The 20,418-nt window shown below is 47.7% G+C and overlaps 5 protein-coding genes across 5 annotated transcripts, besides 1 other annotated feature; 3 read left to right on the top strand and 2 right to left on the bottom strand.

Annotated features, from left to right (window-relative positions):
- Window positions 1-1,573: 1,573 nt before the first annotated feature.
- CTRU02_214836 (uncharacterized protein) lies at window positions 1,574-2,395 on the bottom strand (the record flags this gene model as incomplete). Its single annotated transcript, XM_036726650.2, has 1 exon — window positions 1,574-2,395. The coding sequence occupies one exon, from the start codon at window positions 2,393-2,395 to the stop codon at window positions 1,574-1,576; it is 822 nt and encodes a 273-aa protein (XP_036581837.2).
- A 4,465-nt stretch (window positions 2,396-6,860) lies between these two features.
- On the bottom strand, window positions 6,861-7,454 carry CTRU02_214835 (uncharacterized protein; the record flags this gene model as incomplete). Its single annotated transcript, XM_036726653.1, has 1 exon — window positions 6,861-7,454. The coding sequence occupies one exon, from the start codon at window positions 7,452-7,454 to the stop codon at window positions 6,861-6,863; it is 594 nt and encodes a 197-aa protein (XP_036581840.1).
- Window positions 7,455-8,491: 1,037 nt separating this feature from the next.
- Window positions 8,492-11,312, top strand: CTRU02_214834 (serine endopeptidase; the record flags this gene model as incomplete). The annotated part of the gene is made up of 3 exons (XM_036726654.2): window positions 8,492-8,584; window positions 8,640-9,354; window positions 9,415-11,312. The coding sequence occupies 3 exons, from the start codon at window positions 8,492-8,494 to the stop codon at window positions 11,310-11,312; spliced, it is 2,706 nt and encodes a 901-aa protein (XP_036581841.2).
- Window positions 11,313-13,041: 1,729 nt separating this feature from the next.
- On the top strand, window positions 13,042-14,604 carry CTRU02_214833 (uncharacterized protein; the record flags this gene model as incomplete). Its single annotated transcript, XM_070206322.1, has 1 exon — window positions 13,042-14,604. One exon carries the CDS (start codon window positions 13,042-13,044, stop codon window positions 14,602-14,604), a length of 1,563 nt encoding a protein of 520 aa, XP_070059965.1.
- Window positions 14,605-14,695: 91 nt separating this feature from the next.
- Window positions 14,696-18,547, top strand: CTRU02_214832 (zinc knuckle; the record flags this gene model as incomplete). The annotated part of the gene is made up of 1 exon (XM_070206321.1): window positions 14,696-18,547. The coding sequence occupies one exon, from the start codon at window positions 14,696-14,698 to the stop codon at window positions 18,545-18,547; it is 3,852 nt and encodes a 1,283-aa protein (XP_070059964.1).
- Window positions 18,548-19,202: 655 nt separating this feature from the next.
- Window positions 19,203-19,274: a sequence feature (Short protein (CTRU02_214831, KAL0930011.1) was converted to a misc_feature.).
- The last annotated feature ends 1,144 nt before the right edge of the window (window positions 19,275-20,418 follow it).

Below are 20,418 nucleotides of genomic sequence, written 5' to 3'. Positions count from 1 at the left end.
TGAGATACCCTGTAAATCCTGGACTAGCCCGCCGAAAATACACCGGTGTTTACATCGAACCCGATACATGGCCTGCACAGTGCCGCGATCGACCGGCCCACAGCTAGGCTTACAGAGCAAACAATGGCGGCTGTGGCATCTTCAACCTTGGTTTCACCTCTCTTACCCTGGTTCCATTGATAGAGCCCAATTTGAGTCAAGAACGGGCCTCTCTTCCGTATTCTCAAGTCGCTTAGTATAAACTTTCTAAAAAGATGAAATCATCTTGGATAAACTTTTCCATACATCATCACTGTTCCGAAACCCTTCGTAAGGGGACTTATTGACTCATGTGTTGAGATACCCTGTAAATCCTGGACTAGCCCGCCGAAAATACACCGGTGTTTACATCGAACCCGATACATGGCCTGCACAGTGCCGCGATCGACCGGCCCACAGCTAGGCTTACAGAGCAAACAATGGCCAGCCGCCATATCATTCAATTCTGTGTCTCTGTAAACTGCAATTGCTGTCGTGGCCGCCCACCTTCACTTCCTTTGCGTCTTTGCGTGCACCGGCATTGCATCAGGTAGTCATTTCCTACACGCCTTACCACCACGCTATCTCAGAAACAATACCTTGGTTGACAACAACCGGAATGAAGCCTTGTGATAAGTCTTTTCTTTGCCCCGACGCTAAAGATGTTGACGGTATCGAGACCGCCGAGCCGCTTCTTGCACCTTTCAACGCCGAACTAGATTGCTCTGCATCCAAACCAGCAGGAAAGATGTTGAATTTAAAAGACAGATCAAACCTCTCGTTAGCCAAAATTACTTGGCGTTTTATCCTCTAGACCTTTATTTTTGGCTTTGCTCTCTGGGGTGCCTCAGATGCTGCAGTTCGCACTTTCAAGGGATTCCGCGCTCATCAAGCCACCCATTGTCACTGCGGAGTCACAACAGCGGACGGGATTGCACAAGGCTGTATCTTTGATGAGCTGGAGCTAGGATGGATGAAACCCGAGTGTGTCGACCACGATCTCACGGATGAATTCGCACGCTCGGGTCCTGGGATTGGCGGTGCTTGGTATTATGAAACGGAAGTTGACGGAAAACCCGTGCATGTCAACGTCACCGAATTGTCAATGATGGTAGAGCCCGGGAGAATCGTCAGGTTCACTTACGAGCAGCATGTCACGCACTGCATCTTCGAATGGAGGAAGCAGTTCCGAAGGCATTTTCTTGGAACGACCATGTCACTGAGAAGAGAAATGGAGGGCCATATCAAACATTGTGGGAGCATGTTCTTGCTCAACGCCGATCGGGATGAGTTAAGAACGAAGTTGGTATATCCTAACCAAATCATAGGATGACTAGTATTAGAAGAAGTAATGCCAACCTTTGCACGATTTGATTCTGCATAGTTCCAGAATTAGTATACTCCGACCAATACGACAGTTTTTTTTTTTTTTTTTGTATACATGTGTATTGTTACTCTATGTCTTTGCTATTGACCTAAACAGTATGATTGACTAAATGCTTATTTCATGTTCCGTATGTAATGGGTGAGGATATAAAATTGAGCTCCACGAAAATCAAAGTAGTATACATCGATTCGTCCCACTGACTTGTATCTGCGTCGGCGCTGTCAAGTTTCTTTTTTTGTCGAGTAGAACGTGGCTGCAGTGAACAGAATGCTCATACATCGTTGCTGCCATATAAACATAAACGTTCAGTTCTCCCCGTCTCTTCCGTTCTAGTGCATTTGCGAGTACCCGCCACACATAAGCACAGTGAGCCTTATGAAATTCCCAGTTGGCGTAAAGGTATTCATGTTTTGTTATCTCGCCTACATCTTGACGCACAATTTGGGTGAAATCCGGGGTCACCGAAAATGTGAAGCTACCCGCGCCGCGGACGTCAGCGAGCGTGGAAGAGTTGGAGAGAGAATCCGCCGAGACAAATGGGTTAAAACACTGTGGTGCACTCCATCCCACCATCATTATATCGTAGACACAGCCTGCAGCCCTGGCGCTCGCCGTGTCGTGTCCGCAGTCTGGAATGGCGTGGATGTTTCTTGGCGTCGAATCGTTCTTCAGGTTCCTTTCTATGGAGAGCAGGTGCTCAATAACGAAACCGACCGCTGCCAAGAACAGAAGAGACTTGAGAAGCTTCCATACGAGCAAAACGCAGGTGGTTCTTGATCCATGAGGAATAGAATGGGCTCGTTCTCTCTCATTGGCTTGAGGTGTTTGCGCCAACAAAGACTCATCTTCGATCAGGCGTTCTGCGTGACTGAAATCTTTTTCTTGATGTGCTAGACGAAGTTTCGTCCAGCACGTAATTTTGTGTTGCAATTGACGAAAAGAAGACTTCATTTCAAATTGCAGAGAAGAAGAGTAGTTGTATGGTCTCATACGCAGAAACTAGTGATAGTATGGGTGCAGAGATGAATGAGACACTGAAAAGATGCGACGAGTGCTTTCAACATAGTGCCAATTTCCAATACCTTACGGAGCTTTGAGGTACATTATACAGTAGACTCAGAAAATTCCTGTGCCTTGCGACAAAAGAAGCAAAATAACCCGCTACGTAATAAGACTATCATTTGACGAATGGTTCGCATGTCAGGGGAACATGAACTTAAACTTCAATAAACCTGCAGCAACTCAATGCTCCTCATTGTGCAACTAGAATGAAGTGTTTTATTCTGAATGAAAAGCAAGGTTGCAGCCGCACGTCATGTCCCGGGGCCGGGTCAGTGACCTGCCAATGTGTTTTCTTTTTGAGCGAACGACTCAAAAGATTTACAAATGTGAGTGGAGCCAATGCCCAATGTTCCGTTCCGGCCACTTGCTGCCGCGTACTTGTCGCTCCCTTCTAGGGAAGTATCGCCGCAACAGAGTAGTGTGGCGTGTAGATAGCTGAAGCATTCGTAAGTGTATGCGCTGGTGTTTGACTCATTGGTACTGTTGTAATCTAGAAACGTGTCTAAAATTTCCATCTAAAGGCCGAAGAGTGGTAAGCAAGGGTACTGGGGTCGGGTCAAAATGCCTAGTCACCTACTAGGCAATCCAGTTGATGAAACACTGATAGTCCTTTTGAGGTTATCGACCGCTGTTCAGAGTGGGAGACCTTTTTCTCCACATCGTGCCACGCGGCTGCGCAACAAGGATTGAGATTAGGGATTCTGATACTGAAACAGGGATTATTGGACTTACGTGGAAACAATGACAACCAGTTCATGTGAATCTCGCTTTTGTCAAGCTCATCGAAGCTTTGTGCTGTTGTAGCAGCCCACGACTCGTTCCAGAACAAACGGGCTTGTTTACGGACTGCGTAGTGCGTTAGTAGGTGTAACAACTTAACCGTTTTAGGGTAATGTTCTCCACTCAGTGTTCAAACGATAGCAGTCGGCTCGAGGGAAATTGGTGGCAGCTTACCAGTCGCAGTGCCGCTCAAATCTTCCATCAGCCGCAGCTCGGACTGAGACAAATTGGGAGATGGCTCAAATGAAATGACAGAGATCTTCCATAAAATTGCAAATGCTGACACGAAAACAATTGCTGCTGTCCAATGGAAGAAACCCATGGCTGAGTGGAGGTTATTAACCCAAGTTGATTGCTTGAGATGAGCGGTGTTACCGTAGGAGCCGAAACATACCTACCTAGACGAGCCACACTCAACCGTAGCCCACTGACAGAACTAAATAGTAGCAGCAGTTCACCTGCCACGTTCCGTTCGTCTTGAAGTGGAGTTGGCTGATTAGTGACATGGGTGACGGAGAAACCCTTCCAAGTCTGGACGAAACCTTGGGGTGCTTGAATACCGACATCATGGTCCGCGACCCCTGTAATGTTTTTTAAATGGCTCAGTTTGTTGAAACGATTAGCGCACATCGCCCCAGGCGTGCACCAATGGACAAGGATATGCCCAGGTATGCGGTGTCAACGGTCAACCAGCTTTTTTTTTTTCCAAGGTCGAGTAAGGAAAGTTTTCGCTATAAAACAAAACTAGGTGTTTTGGTGGAGCATGTGGATCATGCTCTAGTTAATCAGGAAATTCTAGATGAAGTCTATTGCGTAGTGTTGAATGCGAGACGGAGGACAAGGCCTACGGTCAAACCTAACCATCGGCACGTCATCGAAAGAAGGATCGTCTCACCGAGAGTCTCACACCGTCCTTTGGCAGGCGGGAGGATAAGCAAACAAAATCACGCAATGCACGCATAATACATGCAGTTTCCCCGTAAAGACTTACCAATAGCGGTAAGTTACTTAAAGCAAGCTCTACAACGCCTCTGAGTTTAGGAAACGAGTTTGACACGACTTCAGTTGATGTAAAGTGAGAAAATCCACCAAAGACAGCAACCATGACTCAGCCGCGACTAGGTAGTTCCGTTGGAGGGTAGGAGCGCAAAGTTTGGTAGAACAATAAATTAAAGTTTCTAGAGATAGTTTCACATCTGGTCCAGTTGACCGTTCGTAGAATGGGAAAAAATACATCAATTAGGCAGCTGATAGGTTCTACATAGAGCTTCTCTTAAGAAAACGTTCAAGTAGGCGAAAGGAAGTCTACGTAATAACAATGGAGGCCTAGCCTACCTAGTATACATGGTTTTGACCAGATGGTCCCCAGCCTAATGAAGATTTGTACTAGCTATTGCAACAGTCGAGAACTTCGTTTCAGTATGAAGTACCCTTATCCCACCGCAGGTCTTTGCTAGTTTCCACTTTCTGACTTTGGACGCTATAGGCTTGTGTCGAATATTTTTCAGATCCTGATACAGCACGAAGAAGCTAGAAACTCATTGACATTTGGAAAGAATCAAATGAAAATGAGATGAAGATGTGGTAGTGCAGGGATAGGCTTGCTTTATCCCGCCCTAGGCCTGTTCGGGTAAACTACCCGGACTGGGGGGCCTCCCAGTTGAGATTGTCCTCCATCTATGCAAGTTGCTCATTGTACAACACAGTTTATTCTTACTCGCCGTGCTTTAGAGAGAGTGACATTGGGGGATTAAAGTTCCTTAATCATATCGCAGTACAAAACACATTAAGAGATTCGATTGTTAAGGATATCAAGAAGTGTTAGAATATTGTGATATCAGAACTAGTGGATTAATTGCAACCTGCCCGTTGCTTCTAAGCATTATTTATCTTTCGTACAAAATCATTTGGCGGTTTTCTGCGTCCTTCTTGGTTGGTTTTTGTTTGCGAATTCTATGATATTGTTGATATTTTTACAAACCCTTACGGTGTTCATCTCAGGCACGTTCCCTTGGTGATGAAGGGCGACAGCTTTATTGGGTTCCATTGTGCAATCACCGCAACACAGTATTGCCTGCCGTAAAAAATCAAAACAGTGAAGTATATGGTGCAAGGGCTGTGTTGGTGATTGTCCAATGTGTATTTTGCGATAATCCTCAAGAATAGCTCCCTGCGTATCAACTATCAGCCACGTTCTGATCAAATCCAACTTTACCTACTGAAACAATCAGTTGGACTAGAGTCGACTTACAAAGCAGTGCAGCTGATGAAATACAGACAAGCTGTATACCGTTGGCTTTTCTGGCCAGGATATGGTCAAAGGTGGCGGCAGAAGAAAGCGTTCGGGATGATCAACTTTCAGGAAACCCCCACCATCTACGCTCGTTCTGTCAATATAGTTCATATGCAATCCTCAATGAACCACATACGTGGAATTACTCTGTGAAGGCTGTTCATCAGCTCATTCCATTCACTGTTTGACACGGAACCTTGCATCCATTGTTCTGTAGATGGCCAAGAGACAGTCAAATCGGAGAAGGTCGTTTTTTGCAATGGAACTGAGCAGAAGTCAGCATTGACTCAAATCACACGTCGTAATGGTCTCTCATAGCTCACTCACACTCAGGAACGAGACCGTTAAGCTCTGACCCCACAGATAAGGGAGGCGGACGGCGTTGAATCGAGTCGACAGGACGTCTGCCATCCAAAGAATTCATGAAACCATACATCAACAACATCCCAAGTGTTACACTAATTGCTACAAACCATAGACGCTTGTCACCCTTAGATTGATGTTGTATACTCTGGCTAGCGTCCGATGAGGGCGCATCGGGCCGCCTATGAGAACTTGGTTCAACGGTGGTGTCAGCCATCTTTGGAGGGTTAGACTACCGCAAGGGATGTGGCAAGCTATCTCACGGGTTTTATATTATCGGTTGTTAGGTAGCAAAAGCCAAAATTGATTATATCCTAGCTGATGACAGCATTTCGTTCATTTAATAAGGCGTGGCATGCTCGTTGTTATTCGTATTAGATTTAGCCAATGGTAGCACCTCGGCAGCTTTTACACCCACGCCATAAAACTTCGCCTGGCCCACGCCCGAAAGTAAGTTTCAGGGCAAATGCAACTCTTTCCTCGTGTAAGGGTCAGGCTTGACGATGATCCCTTGAGTCAGGTCAAGGTGAACGAGCAAGCATTAGTAAACTTGCAGAGGAATGGTTGATATCGGACTACCCATTTTGGAGGCGGAGTTCCCCGCGAATTCGTTTCCTGATTCGTTTCCGAATCATGTTTGTCTGCCCGGATCATCCCGTCTGACATACCTCAGCGTTTGTCAGGAAGACTGTTTAACTCTTGAGCCTTGGCTGATAAGACCCACAATGTCGCGTCGGAAAACCAATTCCAGAAGCAAAATCAGCCTCAAGACTGGTGGATAAAAGACATCCTCACCTGGACCTTTCGCATCTACCATATCAGGTCTCAAATGATCATGAATCGGCCAGTTTGATTGAGTAGCAAATGTGCCAAGTCTTATGTTTTCTATTGATTTATTACATGCAGCCTAACCGTAACATTCTTTTGTCGCTCTACATTGAACGTTATGGATTGGTTTTAACAGGCAGGATAGATAACCAATGCTTTTGTGACTATTTGCTTTGGAGGCCTTTGAGATGTAAGCACTCCACCACAATGCTTTGTGTGGTCATAGCTCAAGCCCGAATGTAGCGGCTTTCTGGCTTGTATTGATCGGTGAAGTCGCTTCCATGAGTAGACGCAATGTAGAACGTGATTCTCGTTTGTGAGGAATGTGTCTGTCGTGTCGCTGGAAAATTCCTCTTCGGACTTGATCTTCGTGCCATGAATATCCGCATATAGTGTCCAATTAAGTGCTCGAAACTCTTCAGCTAAGTCGAGATCCAGGCACTCCTCCGGTAGCCAAGCGAAGCTGACTGGATCGAAGTGGCAGCCTCGAGCTTTAGCTTCCGTGGCTGTCGTGCCGCAGCGCTTCGTACGTTGATCTTTGGTGTCGTAGTCATACGTCGGGTACTTGAATATGTTCAGTATGGCTGTCAAAGAGGCCATCAGGGCAAGTCCGAGAAGAACCGCCCAGGTGACAGTCTTCCAGCGACCGTCCTGACATGAAAAAAAGCTCTTTTCATGGTCACGAGTTTTGACATTTTTTATCGCGGAATACTGAAAATTCATCGTCAGGGCCTGACTTCCGTGTGTTGAAGTGAGTGATTTGTTTCTGGCGCGGTGATTCCTGTGGTAATATGCCACCGCCGGCCAGTTAATCTATAAATCCATCCCAATATGTGATATGACCCCTTGATTGTGATACATCATGACCACCGACACAGTTACAAGGGTGCTGGAGTGTTAGAAGTAGTATTCGGCAACAGTGGGATATGACATAACGGAACCTGACTCGGACGACAGTTATTGAACTTACTTCAAGGATACCGATCATCCTAAGAATAACCCGATAGATCAGACAAATTGGCTGACGTTGTAATGCATGTCTGACCAGCCACAAGCCTGCAAATATCTGTTACATGAGTCTAGAACTTTTGGAGTAGATGCCTTTCGGTGATCATTCCACGAGTATTAACTTTCAGGAGCAGATGACGATTACGTGGACTTCGTGATGATTTTGATTGGCGATTCAGGTCGATGGTTCATTTGGTATGCATGCCCTACTTCTTACCCCACCACATCCCTGGTGTGCCTCTGCTTGTTTGAAGAACCGTTCTACTAGTCCCTATTTGTCGCTTGAACATCATGTACCGCCTACCTGCATGGTGTTTGCAACTATCAGCATCTCCGTCCCCATCAACATGGATGGTTGTCCAAAAATTTTAACTTTTGGTCCCTGGCAGGACGGAATAACTTTGTGGGCCCCCATAAATGAGAGATCATGAGGTGTCTGAATGAAGCCTCTTGTGCCTGTCAAACTGGATAAATGAACCCCTCTATAACATGCCACAAGCTAAAACTACACCCATAAAGTTAATTGGATGATAGCTTCCTGTAATCAAGATCTCAAAATCCTGCTGAGGAGCATGACTGAGTCAAATACCTGTTCAAGATCCAGCAGAAAATGAATGACAAGTACAAGTCCAGCTTGGCAAAATTGACGGCTGCCTTTTCTGTCACAGACCGTAAAACGTCAGCTTTTCAGATAGGTCTCAGAGCATCTGCCGCGGTATACCAGAACCGGACTTATCTCAGCCTCAGTTATGATGCGCCACTTGTTGCAGGCCATTTTATGGCTAGTAATCCCGTCAAAAATTCTCGCAGCACGACAGTACATAGTGGAAGTCTCTTCAGTTGATGTGAGTACAAAGGACTGATAGTAATGTCGCTGGCCACAGCTAAATTCTCTTATAGCATATCAAGCCTGTGGCAGACTCAATTGATCATGGCATCTCGTGTCTACAGGACGCAAAAATATACCTTCGCCACCAATACGAGAGTCTCATATTTCCTGGAATATCAGTGAGAATAGACAATAGCGACAATGCCGAGATGGATTACATAAAGTGTCTCAACTCAATAACTGGAGTGGTTAAAACCTGGCGGTCAGAGTCGTACTCTGCAGCGTCCAGAAATGAGTCGAACAATGCTAGTGCCTCATCGTCACCGATAGGAAGCAACACTTTTCATTCTCTGACTGGCGTCAAGCAATTACATGACAGAGGCATATTTGGACAGGGGCTCACTATTGCAATAGTTGATGAAGGTATTGATTACTATCATCCCGCTCTTGGAGGCGGATACGGGAAAGGCCACAAGGTACAGTTTGGCGTTGACCTTGTGGGGGACAACTGGACTACCGGAGACATACCACGAATGGATCAAGATCCATACTCGGAATGTACAGCCCATGGATCTCATGTATCAGGAATTGCTGCCGGCAACCATTCGGCCCTCGGATTCGTGGGTGTGGCGCCCGAGGCCACGTTGGAACATTATCGCATTTCTGGATGCCAACGAGCTCCAATAGCGTCAGATGTTATCTTGAAGGCTATCACAATGGCTCATAATAGGAATGTGGATGTTTTATCGTTGTCCCTGACGTTGAACACGGGGCCTTACCCAGATGGTGTGTTTTGCTTCTGTTCACTAATCTTACCACCTCATAAGTCTGACTTTATTGTTACAGATCCTGTATCCGAAGTGCTTACAAGGATATCTAAAGAGGGAAAAACCCTCGTTGTGGTGGCGTCTGGCAACTATGGGTGGCAAGGACCATTTTCAGCCAGTTCACCTGCATCAGCAACGGATATCATGGCTGTCGGTTCAGTCAATCAAATAAATGCGGTTCAAAGCCGACCACGAGCCAAATACAAGGTTGGCGCGGCGGAAAACAACACTACGCCTGCAAAAGAATTCCCCTGGACCCCGGCAACCCCAGGAAGGTTTCCGGCCTTTCTCATCTTACAGACGTCAAGTTTAAACATGACTGTTCAAGATGATGCATGCACAGCTTTGCCGGCTAATTCTCGCTTTGACGACAACGCTGTGGTGTTAACTCGTCGTGGAGGCTGCAAATTTAGCGTTAAAATGGAAAACCTAGTCGCAAAAGGTGCTCGTTACGTCCTATTGTACGACAATGTAGAAGGGCCGCTACTGGAATTCGATAATACTTTTGACGGAATATCTGCTGCTGGTTCAGTCACGGCACAGACTGGTTTGGAGCTAATCCAAGCTTTAGCCACGGGGACCAATGTCACGATGATGATGGATTCAGACTTTCAATTTGACCCATATGTCAAAGTTGGCGCAAACACGCTTCCTCCGGGACAAATCAACGGCCGTGGCTCGTGGGGTCCCGCAGGACTAGGCGATATCATGCCATCAATCCTAGCCCCGGGACAAAACATTTGGTCCACCTTCCCACGAAGTTGGGGTGGCTATGGTACCTTGTCAGGCACATCAATGGCTGCGCCCTACATTTCGGGTTGTTTGGCTCTCATGAAGCAAGCTCGTCCCAGCTTGAATTCTTCTGAGATTATGCGGCTCCTGACCAGTACTGCACATCCGCTGGCTTTTAATGACGGAACGAATAAAACATACGATTTTCTCGCACCTGTTTGGCAACAAGGGAACGGCATTGTCAATGCTACCCGAGCCATAGATACGAATTCCTTGGTATCAACTTCCAACTTGGCTTTCAATGACACCGAATACTTCACTGGGAAGGCATCCTTCCAAGTGCACAATCAAGGGAATGAGTCAGTCGAGTACGAAGTTGTTCATAAGCCAGCTGTAACTGTCCAAACATTTTTGGTTGATAGGAAAGAAGTCGTCCCTTGGACCAGAGACAACTCTTCTTCCCTGGCTAGTGATGAATTTCTTCAAAATTTGAAACCTAGACACTACGCAAATGTTACGACAAATTCCCAGAAAATATTGATAAGACCAGGCGAGTCAGCAACGATTCAGGTCACAGCGGATATTACCAACTTGGAAGAACTCGCTCCCGACTGCCCTCTGTATAGTGGTTTCATTCACTTGGATGGCAATGACACTACTCGGCTTACCATTTCATACGGCGGAATCGGGTGTTCACTGCGTCATGTGGCCGCCTTGCCCCCAGGTTGGAATCGGACCTATGTCACTGCTGCCACCGTGAAGCAGGCAAAAGGTGAAAAGTACAATGCTGCTCCGATCCCCCCAAATATGATATTTCATCTTGAACATAACACTTCGGCGATAATGCGGTCTAACTCCTCCGATTTGCTTCCTACTCTTAATTTACAATTAGCGTTTCCTAGCAAAGCTGTTTCTGTTCACGTCCTCTCAGCAACGGCTCAAGAATCGGATGAAGGTATGCCTGTTTTTCCCGCAGATAAAACTACTGCGAAACTCGGGGGCTTTGGGCGCACAGAGACAAGCTATTTTGGATGGAATGGAATACTCGCGAACGGTACTCTGGTTGCTGAAGGAAGCTATACATTCAGAGTGTGCGCTTTAGGAGGTTGGGAAAAGCCAGTAGACCTTAATGTTTGGAATGACTGCGTTATGACGACACCATTCATCATAAAATTTCGAGAATAACTCTTCTTTGTAAATATTAAAGAGCAGCAACATGTCATAACCTTGACTTTGAATAACTGGTATCGGTCTAACTAGTATAAGTTTCATAACTTGCTTTAATCACTGAATATTGTTTTTAAACGAGGACTTTAGAGTCACACTCTACTAATGAAGTTCTTTTATTACCACCTGCATTAAACAACCAGATGATCGACTTGAGGTAGATCACGGTATTACAAGGCTTTACTGATGCATCGCATCAACAAAGAAAGTTTACTACTGCTAACAGATTTCAAGACACACAAGTGAAATCCTCACAGCATATCCAGAAGCGTTGAGAGCGAACTTGATTCGCCGGTTTCTCCTACCCTCTAACTATTTTCGAATTCCTTGGTCCATATCTTACGGGTCATGATAAAGGCCGCGAATATTAGTCTCTCATTTCACACATACCAAAATTATCGCTAGTCAGCTGTGTATGGGTAAAATGCTCACATTAGCAGATGATTGAACCCCCAACATACATACACAGTCAGCTGCGAGTCAATATCTTTATCATTGTGGTAACTTTCACCTCTTCAAGCTCAGAAATTTGCCGTCAGTCAGCTAAGAGTGGGCAGGGTGTACTAATTCTATTGGATTTCATTCCACGTTCCTTTATCTTGTAGCTGATGGTTGACTCTCTGATTACACGGTGCTGCATTACTAATCTCGGCGTTGGTAGTGGCACAAGTTAAAAGCACTTCAAATTAATCATTCTTGCGCTACGGTTGAAAAAGACATCGTGGTTGATCTGAGTTTTACTCTTTGTATTATCATAGTATAGGCCTAAAGAGCCTATGCAGGATTTCTATTATCTCATCTTATACACTGGTTCCTGGACTTAGGGTTAAGCTCTTCACCCCATTAGGTTCTTGGTCTGTATTTTTGGACTCAAGCTCCTTGTATCGGCTTTTTAACCAGCCTGCACAAACCATTGTTTGAGGATCTCTCCTAGTAAATAGAACTTCAGGTGTCCATTGTAGAACGTTCCAGGCCGCTTGGGAAAAGACCAAGTTCGCCAGCAAAATTACCCATAACAATACGTCGAATTTCTTCTATCATGGAACCGAACAGAAATAATGGTCAGCCCAACGATGATAAGTCTCCTGTTACGGCCAGCTAACTGACAGTGGGTTTGTGTTAACAGTAAGCCAGGGATTGACAACAGTAACAGTCGTTCTGGGGTCTGGTCGATTGAATCGTAGATCTTCAAAGGTCTTGGTGATCAGTCAAGGCCTCAACAAGAGTCGTAGAGTAGTCGTCACTTAGGTATAGCTGAAAGTACCGGTTAGGGTAATCACAAAGTTGATTGCTGAAGAGCTATGGAAGTCTGTCCTCGAGCCCGGCTCGAGTCCATCCTATATACAAGTCCTGAACGGTCCTCCTTATCTTGGCTATGTTGGATATTTGACATATCCAACATATCCGGGAATCGGTTGGATATCTGACATATCCAACATATCCAGCCCGGGTTGTCCTTACCCCGCGTTATCCCCGAGGCCACGTGACTTGTCCATAGTTCTTCCGTTCCGAGGATCCCTGGTTACACCTGTCCGGCTGGGTTACATATGCCCTGCGTTAGAAAAACATCAACAACAGCGAGAACGAAATTCTTGAAAATCGGAGTTAAAACAGCACCAAAACACGATCTAACCGGTCAACTGGATAGCCGTGTGCTCGTCGTAAAGCCCAAAGCGACGTAGGCACCATGGCGACCCCATGGCCCAAGGATCAGACCTGGCCATCGCCCTATCGAGAGCACGCCACGGAACTCAGCAGATACCTACAGACAGCACTGAAATCTATCGATAACGCAAATGGACATCCAATCGAGCCGAAGGGCATCAGATCCGCATTCATCGGAACCCTTACCCTCCTTGCCAAACTACAGCACATCCCTGATATCAGCCACGTTCACGAAGCAGTTGAAAATTTGCGAGTGGAGACCAAGGCAGCGAATGAGAACGCTACCCGTACCACAAGCAGCCTGAGAATCGCCATTCAGCAAAACACAGCCGAAATCACACAGAATACAAACACCTCGAAGGATACTAACGCTACCGCTAAGGAGGCGCTGAAAGTTGGCGAACTGACAGCCAAAATGGTGAGGGACATCAAAGCACTGGGACCAATGAATCAGGGAAGCGCCGCGCAGTCTTATGCTAGCGTAGCTGCCAGAGGAGGACTCGTAGGAAGCATACATAACCCGCAGAACCAAAGACCGAACCATGTCCAGACCCTCCGCGAAATCATTGTAAACATTAGAGACCCTGTTACAATCGCCAGCATAAGAGCTATGAACCCCCGCTCCCTTAAGGCGCACGTAGACCGCGCTATCGAACAGAGCAACAATGAACATATCCGTAAACTGAAAACAGTATCCGCAAACCAGTTGAAGAGCGGAGACCTCAGTATCAAAACAGCCACAGCCACAGAAAGGGAAGCCCTACGCCAGTTCGCCGAGGACTGGGAACACCGTATTGGCACAGGGGCCGCGGTACGGATACCGACATACGGGATCCTCGCCCACGGCATACGCACAAGCACAATGGACATGGAGCGCTTCACGGAACTACGAGAGGAACTATTACAGGACAACAAGGCGTTTATCCCTACAGCAGAGATTAAATACATTGGATGGCTGACGAGATCCGCCAACACCAAGTCAGCATCATCCGTCATAGTTGAATTCTCAAAAGCGGAAGACGCCAATAGACTTATCGACGAAGGACTTATCTGGCAAGGAGAGGTGTTCCAATGCGAACGATACGACAGACAGTGCCGTCTGAGGCAATGCTTCAGATGCCACTCATACGGCCACATAGGAACCCAGTGCAAGGCAACGACAACATGCGGCTACTGCGCGCAAGAACATGCGACCCGAGAGTGCCCTACGAAGAGCGACGCAGACACACCCCGGAAGTGTGCAGCATGCCATGGAGAACACGAGGCCTGGCACGGCCGCTGCCCGACTAGGATGCGCGAGTTAGCCAAGATCAAGGAGGCCTATAGACAACGACCACGGTACCACCCAGAGGCGAAGACATCCCCAACCGCTAAGGAGACGGAACCCCAAACTGGAATAACAACAAGGCCGGTACTGGAACCAGGCCCAACTCAGGATACCCGCCCGGGCGTAGCAGATCACCCATTAAGAAGAAAGTACAGAAACGCCAAAAGTCAACAGGCGGCGATACACAGCATGAAAACAACAAAAACGACGAAAACACAATCACAGTCGCCCCAGAGAAGCCCAGACCAAGGAGGGTAATAATGCCCTCCCGCCGAGCACTAGAAGCTATAGACGTAAACACGCAGACGATACACAACAGCCACAACATGGAAATAATCGACGATAGTGAATGATAACACAACATACACTTACAATACTACAGTATAACGTCAGAAAATCAAGAGACACCGTTATGGCTACGCTCCTCCGCGACCCTCGGATCGATAAATACGACATCATCGCTATCCAGGAACCATGGAAGAACCCATTTAACGCCACAACACACCACCCAGCAAAGGACCGCTTCCACCTCTGCTATCCGTCGAACAGAGAGGGAGGCCCAGCCAGGGTCTGCTTCTTCGTAAACAAAAAGCTGGACCACTCTAAGTGGCAGTTTAAGGAACACAGCAAGGATCTCTGTACCCTCACCATTGGATCAGAGACTGACCAGGGCGTCAAAATTGCCATACACAACATATATAATCCCCAAAATCAGGAAGAGGGAGAGAAAACGGTCCTACAACAACTACGAACAGCCCTAGAAACCAACAATCACATCGAGCAAATAGTGGTGGGGGACTTTAACCTCCACCACGAACTATGGGGAGGAAGCGACATTCGAACGACAGACGCGGGAGCCAGGGAACTGGTAGAACTCATGGACGACTCCGACCTCATCAACCAGCTACCCGCGGGAACAATCACATACAAGGAAGGAGACTATAGCTCAACGATAGACCTGTGTCTACTTACAGTAGGACTCATCGAAAGGCTTATTAAGTGCGGCATAGAAGACGAAGTAAACCACGATTCAGATCACCTTCCGATAGCAACGTCGCTAGACCTCACAATCGCGCAACTACAACCAGAGGAAAGGAGAAACTGGAAAGCCCTAGACGAAAGGGTATTCATAAGGGCTATTAAAAGGGAGCTCCCACCACTAAGGAGGCCAAGAACAAAGTCTGCCCTCGATAAATATGTCCAGGACATCACTGAAGCCCTCAGTATAGCGACTGAAGAAGCGGTACCAAAGAAGATCTTGTCCCCCAAATCGCGAGCCGGCTGGAGCGAAGAGTGCGAGGAGGTCCTGGCCGAGACCAAACGACTCCGAAGACGGTTCTATGCGGAACACACAGAACAGAACTGGGAAGAATATATCATAGCCCGAAACAAGAAAGGCCGGACGATAAGAAAGGCGCTACAAAAGGCACATCGCGAGGCGGTTGAAACAGCAGCAGAATCACCAGAATCACTCTGGAGGATTGCTAAATGGGCCAGAACCAGACAGAACCAAATGCCGACAGTCACGCCAGAAATCGCCAAGCCAGGTAGTAATCATACGGCAACCACACCTGAAGAGAAAGCAGAGCTCTTTCGGGAAACATTCTTCCCAGCACCACCAGAAGCAAACCTAGAGGACATACAAAACGCAACATATAGAGACCAGATCACGCTCCCACCAATATCCGAGAACGAGGTAGAGGAAGCAATAAAGAAAACAGCACCGCGTAAGGCACCCGGCCCAGACGGCATCACGAACAGAGCGCTACAAATCGCCAAACCATGGATCAGCCCTCACCTAGCCAGGGCATTTAACCAGAGCCTCCGCATCGGTTACTGCCCCCAGCACTTCAGGAAATCTACTACCATAGTGCTACGGAAGCCAGGTAAAGATAACTATACAGTTCCGAAAGCATATAGGCCAATAGCGCTGCTCAACACAGTCGGAAAGATTATGGATGCAATCATAGCGGAAAGGCTAAGCTACCTAGCAGAGACATACAACCTGTTGCCTAAGAACCATATGGGCGGGAGGAGACAGAGATCGACGGAACATGCCCTACACCTCATTATCGATAAGATATATGAGGCTTGGAACACTAGACAAGGGATGGCGGCGAGCCTCCTTCTCCTAGATGTCTCGGGGGCGTTCGACAACGTGTCACACCAGAGACTCCTACACAACCTCAGGAAGAGACGGATTAACGAATCCATAGTACGATGGATTACTAGCTTCTTAGGAAACAGACAAACCCAAATACACATCGACGGATACCGGTCAGAGCCTTACACGCTCACCACCGGCATCCCACAGGGCTCTCCTCTTTCACCGATCCTATACCTATTCTATAATGCAGATATCCTCGACAGATGTAACCAAGGCCAGGAAACACTGGCCACTGGGTTTATAGACGACGTAGCGATCCTAGCATGGGCAGAAACGACTGAAGAAACATGCCGCAAGCTCCAAGATGCACTAGACGAAGCGGAGGACTGGGCAACAACCCACGCCTCCGTTTTCGCGCCCGAAAAGTTCCAACTAGTCCACTTCACAAGGGCAAGGTCGAGAATCAATACCAATACTCCACTACAGAGCAAATGGGGGGAAATACACCCCAAACCGACATGCAAATACCTTGGCCTCACGATGGATGCCATACTTAGATGGAAACAACACATCGATGCGATAGAGCGTAAAGTCTCAAAAACCATCTCCGCGATCAGCAGCCTCGGGAGCTCCACCTGGGGAGTGAAGACCAAAGAAATGCGAACAATATACCAAGGAGTAGCAATACCACAGATGATGTATGCCTGCTCAGCATGGTCTAACTCCGGCTGGAGGGGAAAGGGATACACAGACCGAACTCTCAATAGACTGAAACGATTACAAGCAAGGGCGGCAAGGGCAATGTGCGGAGCCTTCAGGGCTACGTCCGCTCCAGCACTCGACGTCGAAATGAACCTGCTACCGATGGAGCAACGAATATGGAAACACAACATCGACACGATCAACAGGCTAGGCCCACCAGAGCAAGGCTGCGAAAGCACCCAGAATAGGAGGAAGAGAAGAAGAAAGAAGAAGCAAAGGTTAAGCCCAAGACACACAATCGAACAAGAGCTTCACAACAAACAGGGCAGTAACACCAGACCGAGCGAGCAGATCCCACCCTTCATCACCCCTCCATGGTGGCAAGGGCCGCGCATATATATCGCAGACACTGCGGAAACGGCAGCAAAGGAACACCAGACAAGTCTCGATATAGAAAATGAAGCGTTACATATCTATACAGACGGAAGCGGCATCAACGGCCACATAGGAGCAGCGGCGGTATGCCACACTACACGACAAACCCGTAGCTCATATATGGGAGATGACGCCACCTCAACAGTCTATGCAGGGGAGCTGCGAGGCATTATCCTCGCCCTCGAGATTGCGGAAGAGGATAAACGGAAAGGGAACAACAGAAGTAAAATCCTCATCTACACCGACAACCAAGCAGCCATCAGATCGTCAGCCAAGCCGAAGGGCAAATCAGGCTCCTACTTGCTCAAGACCATTGCAGACAAGACACAGAAACTCCAGGAACATGGACTTAAGACAGAGATCCGATGGGTACCCGCTCACACGGGAATCCAGGGCAATGAAGACGCTGACATAGCAGCCAAAGAAGCCACAGGCTGGCGGCAGAACGGCCAGACGGGCACTAAGGCAGACACACCAAAGGAGCTATACGCACTCCGGTCAACGCTTAAGACATGGACGCATAGGGAGGCAAATAAAACGTGGCAAGCCGAGTGGTCGAGAGAGACACGAGGTAGAACCACCCATCGTCACACGCCGAAACCAACAAAGAAAGTGTTACAGCTCCATAGTGGGCTAAGCAAACGACAGAGCTCAATCCTCGTGCAGATGCGCACGGAAAAGATCGGACTCAGGGACTTCCTCTTCAACCGAAGAGTTCCGGACGCCACGGACGCCAACTGCCAATGCCGGGAAGGACGACAAACGGTATCGCACGTCCTGTTGCGGTGCCGTAGGTTTCGACAACTCCGACGCCAGGAACTAGGAGCCATCCCAGGACGACATAACCTCCGGGTCGTATTGAACGAACGCAAAGCAGCCGCGAAAGCCATCAGATTCATGGAACAAACCGAGATCCTTGGGCAATTCAGGATCGAGTCACAACCCAGACAAAGCTGAACATTGGGGGGAGACTGTAGGTACGCAGAACCACAGAACGAGGCATTAGGACTCGACAGATCCTATCATAGAGGTCACATTAGTAGGAAACCGCGATCAACATTAGGTGGCCGCCAAATGTAGATAGAGGTTAAAGTGCAAAGCAGGAATTTGGGGACAGCTGGTCAATGTTTTCGCATTGGCGAAGTGGGGCGGCTCGGATTAACATTCGAACGCTTCGGCTGTCTGCCGGACCCCGCTATCCGGGCATAGCTGCTGACATAAGAGCGGCTCCATAACCGAGTAGGAATAAATCAATCAATCAATCATGCCCTGCGTTAGCCGCCGGGATCCAGGCGGGGTCGTGTTGGCGACCATGTCCAACGGGTCGTAACATCTCCCCTCATCGGCCTCACATCAGCGGCTAGCTCACTCGACTACCTAACTAGTGGACGTGCAAAATGTAAAGCATGGAAAATTCATTTGTGGCAACATAAAACAAGGGATATATTGCAACTACCAAAATTAAATAGGGTAGCAACTGTGATCCTACACCTGCCCAAGAAACTAGGTCCGCGGGAAGAGAATCATATTTTGCCAAAAAGAAACATACAACACCAGGTATTCGCTGGTCGTCACCGACCCAACTACTAATCCGGCCCTCATTGGCTTATCTATGGGAGAGCGGACGGGATCCCGAGTTTTCCAATGGGTATGGTCGTATGTAACAGTTTTTGGTGTGTTGTGAGTACATAAGCCAAAGTTAGCCACACTGGTAGCTTTGTAGTAGCCTCTGACCATCATGGCCGTGCCCGAGGAACAAGAGGCGCATCTTAAATACCTTCCTTGTGATACAAGAAAAGACAAAGCGACTTCAGCGCTTTGCCTAGAAAGAGCCTGGAGGAACGAAGCGAATGCAGGACCGACTGCAGCCGCCGTACAGCCGGCGAAGAAAGTCTTATGGCGGCAGGCGGCTGCGTTAGCCAAAAAAACAGAATACGAGTAGGAATCGAACCCTCGAAGGCCGCGAACTTAACTTCCTAATTCCATAAAGTTTGTATTTTCCGTCCCAAGAGCTCTTGTCCGATGGCATAATGGCCTAACACCATCACCAACTAGACCACCGCGGAAATTTTTGAAGGGGGTGGCAGACGACTTTTCCGCCCCTCGCGGTCCCTGAAAACCTTCCGGAACTTCGTTCCTCCAGGCACCGCAATCGTTCATCCATAAGTATGAACCAACGGGGAAGACAACAAAGCCCCGATTGACTATTTAAATTCAATTGAATTTGCCAGTGAGACTTTTATATAGTCTGTTGATGTATACTTTACAACTAGTGAATGTCCTGTAAATAAGCCTTCTACGATGCGTGTCGAACCGCCTGATTGTTAACCTGTCAACCGGGGGAAGATGACCTACCCACACTGAGTCTTACACAAATAGAAAGCGTGTTAGCTAGAAATGAACCCGCCTGGAAAGATTTGCGGCAAACTATCAAATGTCAATGCCTTCCGTTAGGAAGGTTAACTTCTCCATCCGCGAAGGCGTAAAAAACTATCCTGTGCCTTGATCCCCCCTGGTCTCCTGTTCTGTGATTGGCTAGAGCAAAAATCGATGCTGATTGGTCGTAGCGACCCTGCCACCAATCAGCGCTCGTTATTCTTCGTTCGACCAATCAGCTTCGTTTAACCCCTGTTCCGGCCAATCACCTCTCATGTTCGCCGTCCTCGGGTCTTCCCGTCGTTTACCCAATGTCTTGCCGGTCTTCTTCCATTTATTTCCCGCCAACCACTCTCATTTTCCCGTCTTTTCAACCCCTGGCCTAGCCCGGCCCAACCTCGCCCATCGAACTTTCCATCCTAATACCACCCTATCGTTACCTTCCGTGATTT

Source organism: Colletotrichum truncatum, assembly GCF_014235925.2.
Source record: "Colletotrichum truncatum strain CMES1059 chromosome Unknown Contig_0012, whole genome shotgun sequence".
In the NCBI taxonomy this organism is placed as follows: domain Eukaryota; kingdom Fungi; phylum Ascomycota; class Sordariomycetes; order Glomerellales; family Glomerellaceae; genus Colletotrichum; species Colletotrichum truncatum.
This window is presented reverse-complemented; position numbering and strand designations above follow the sequence as displayed.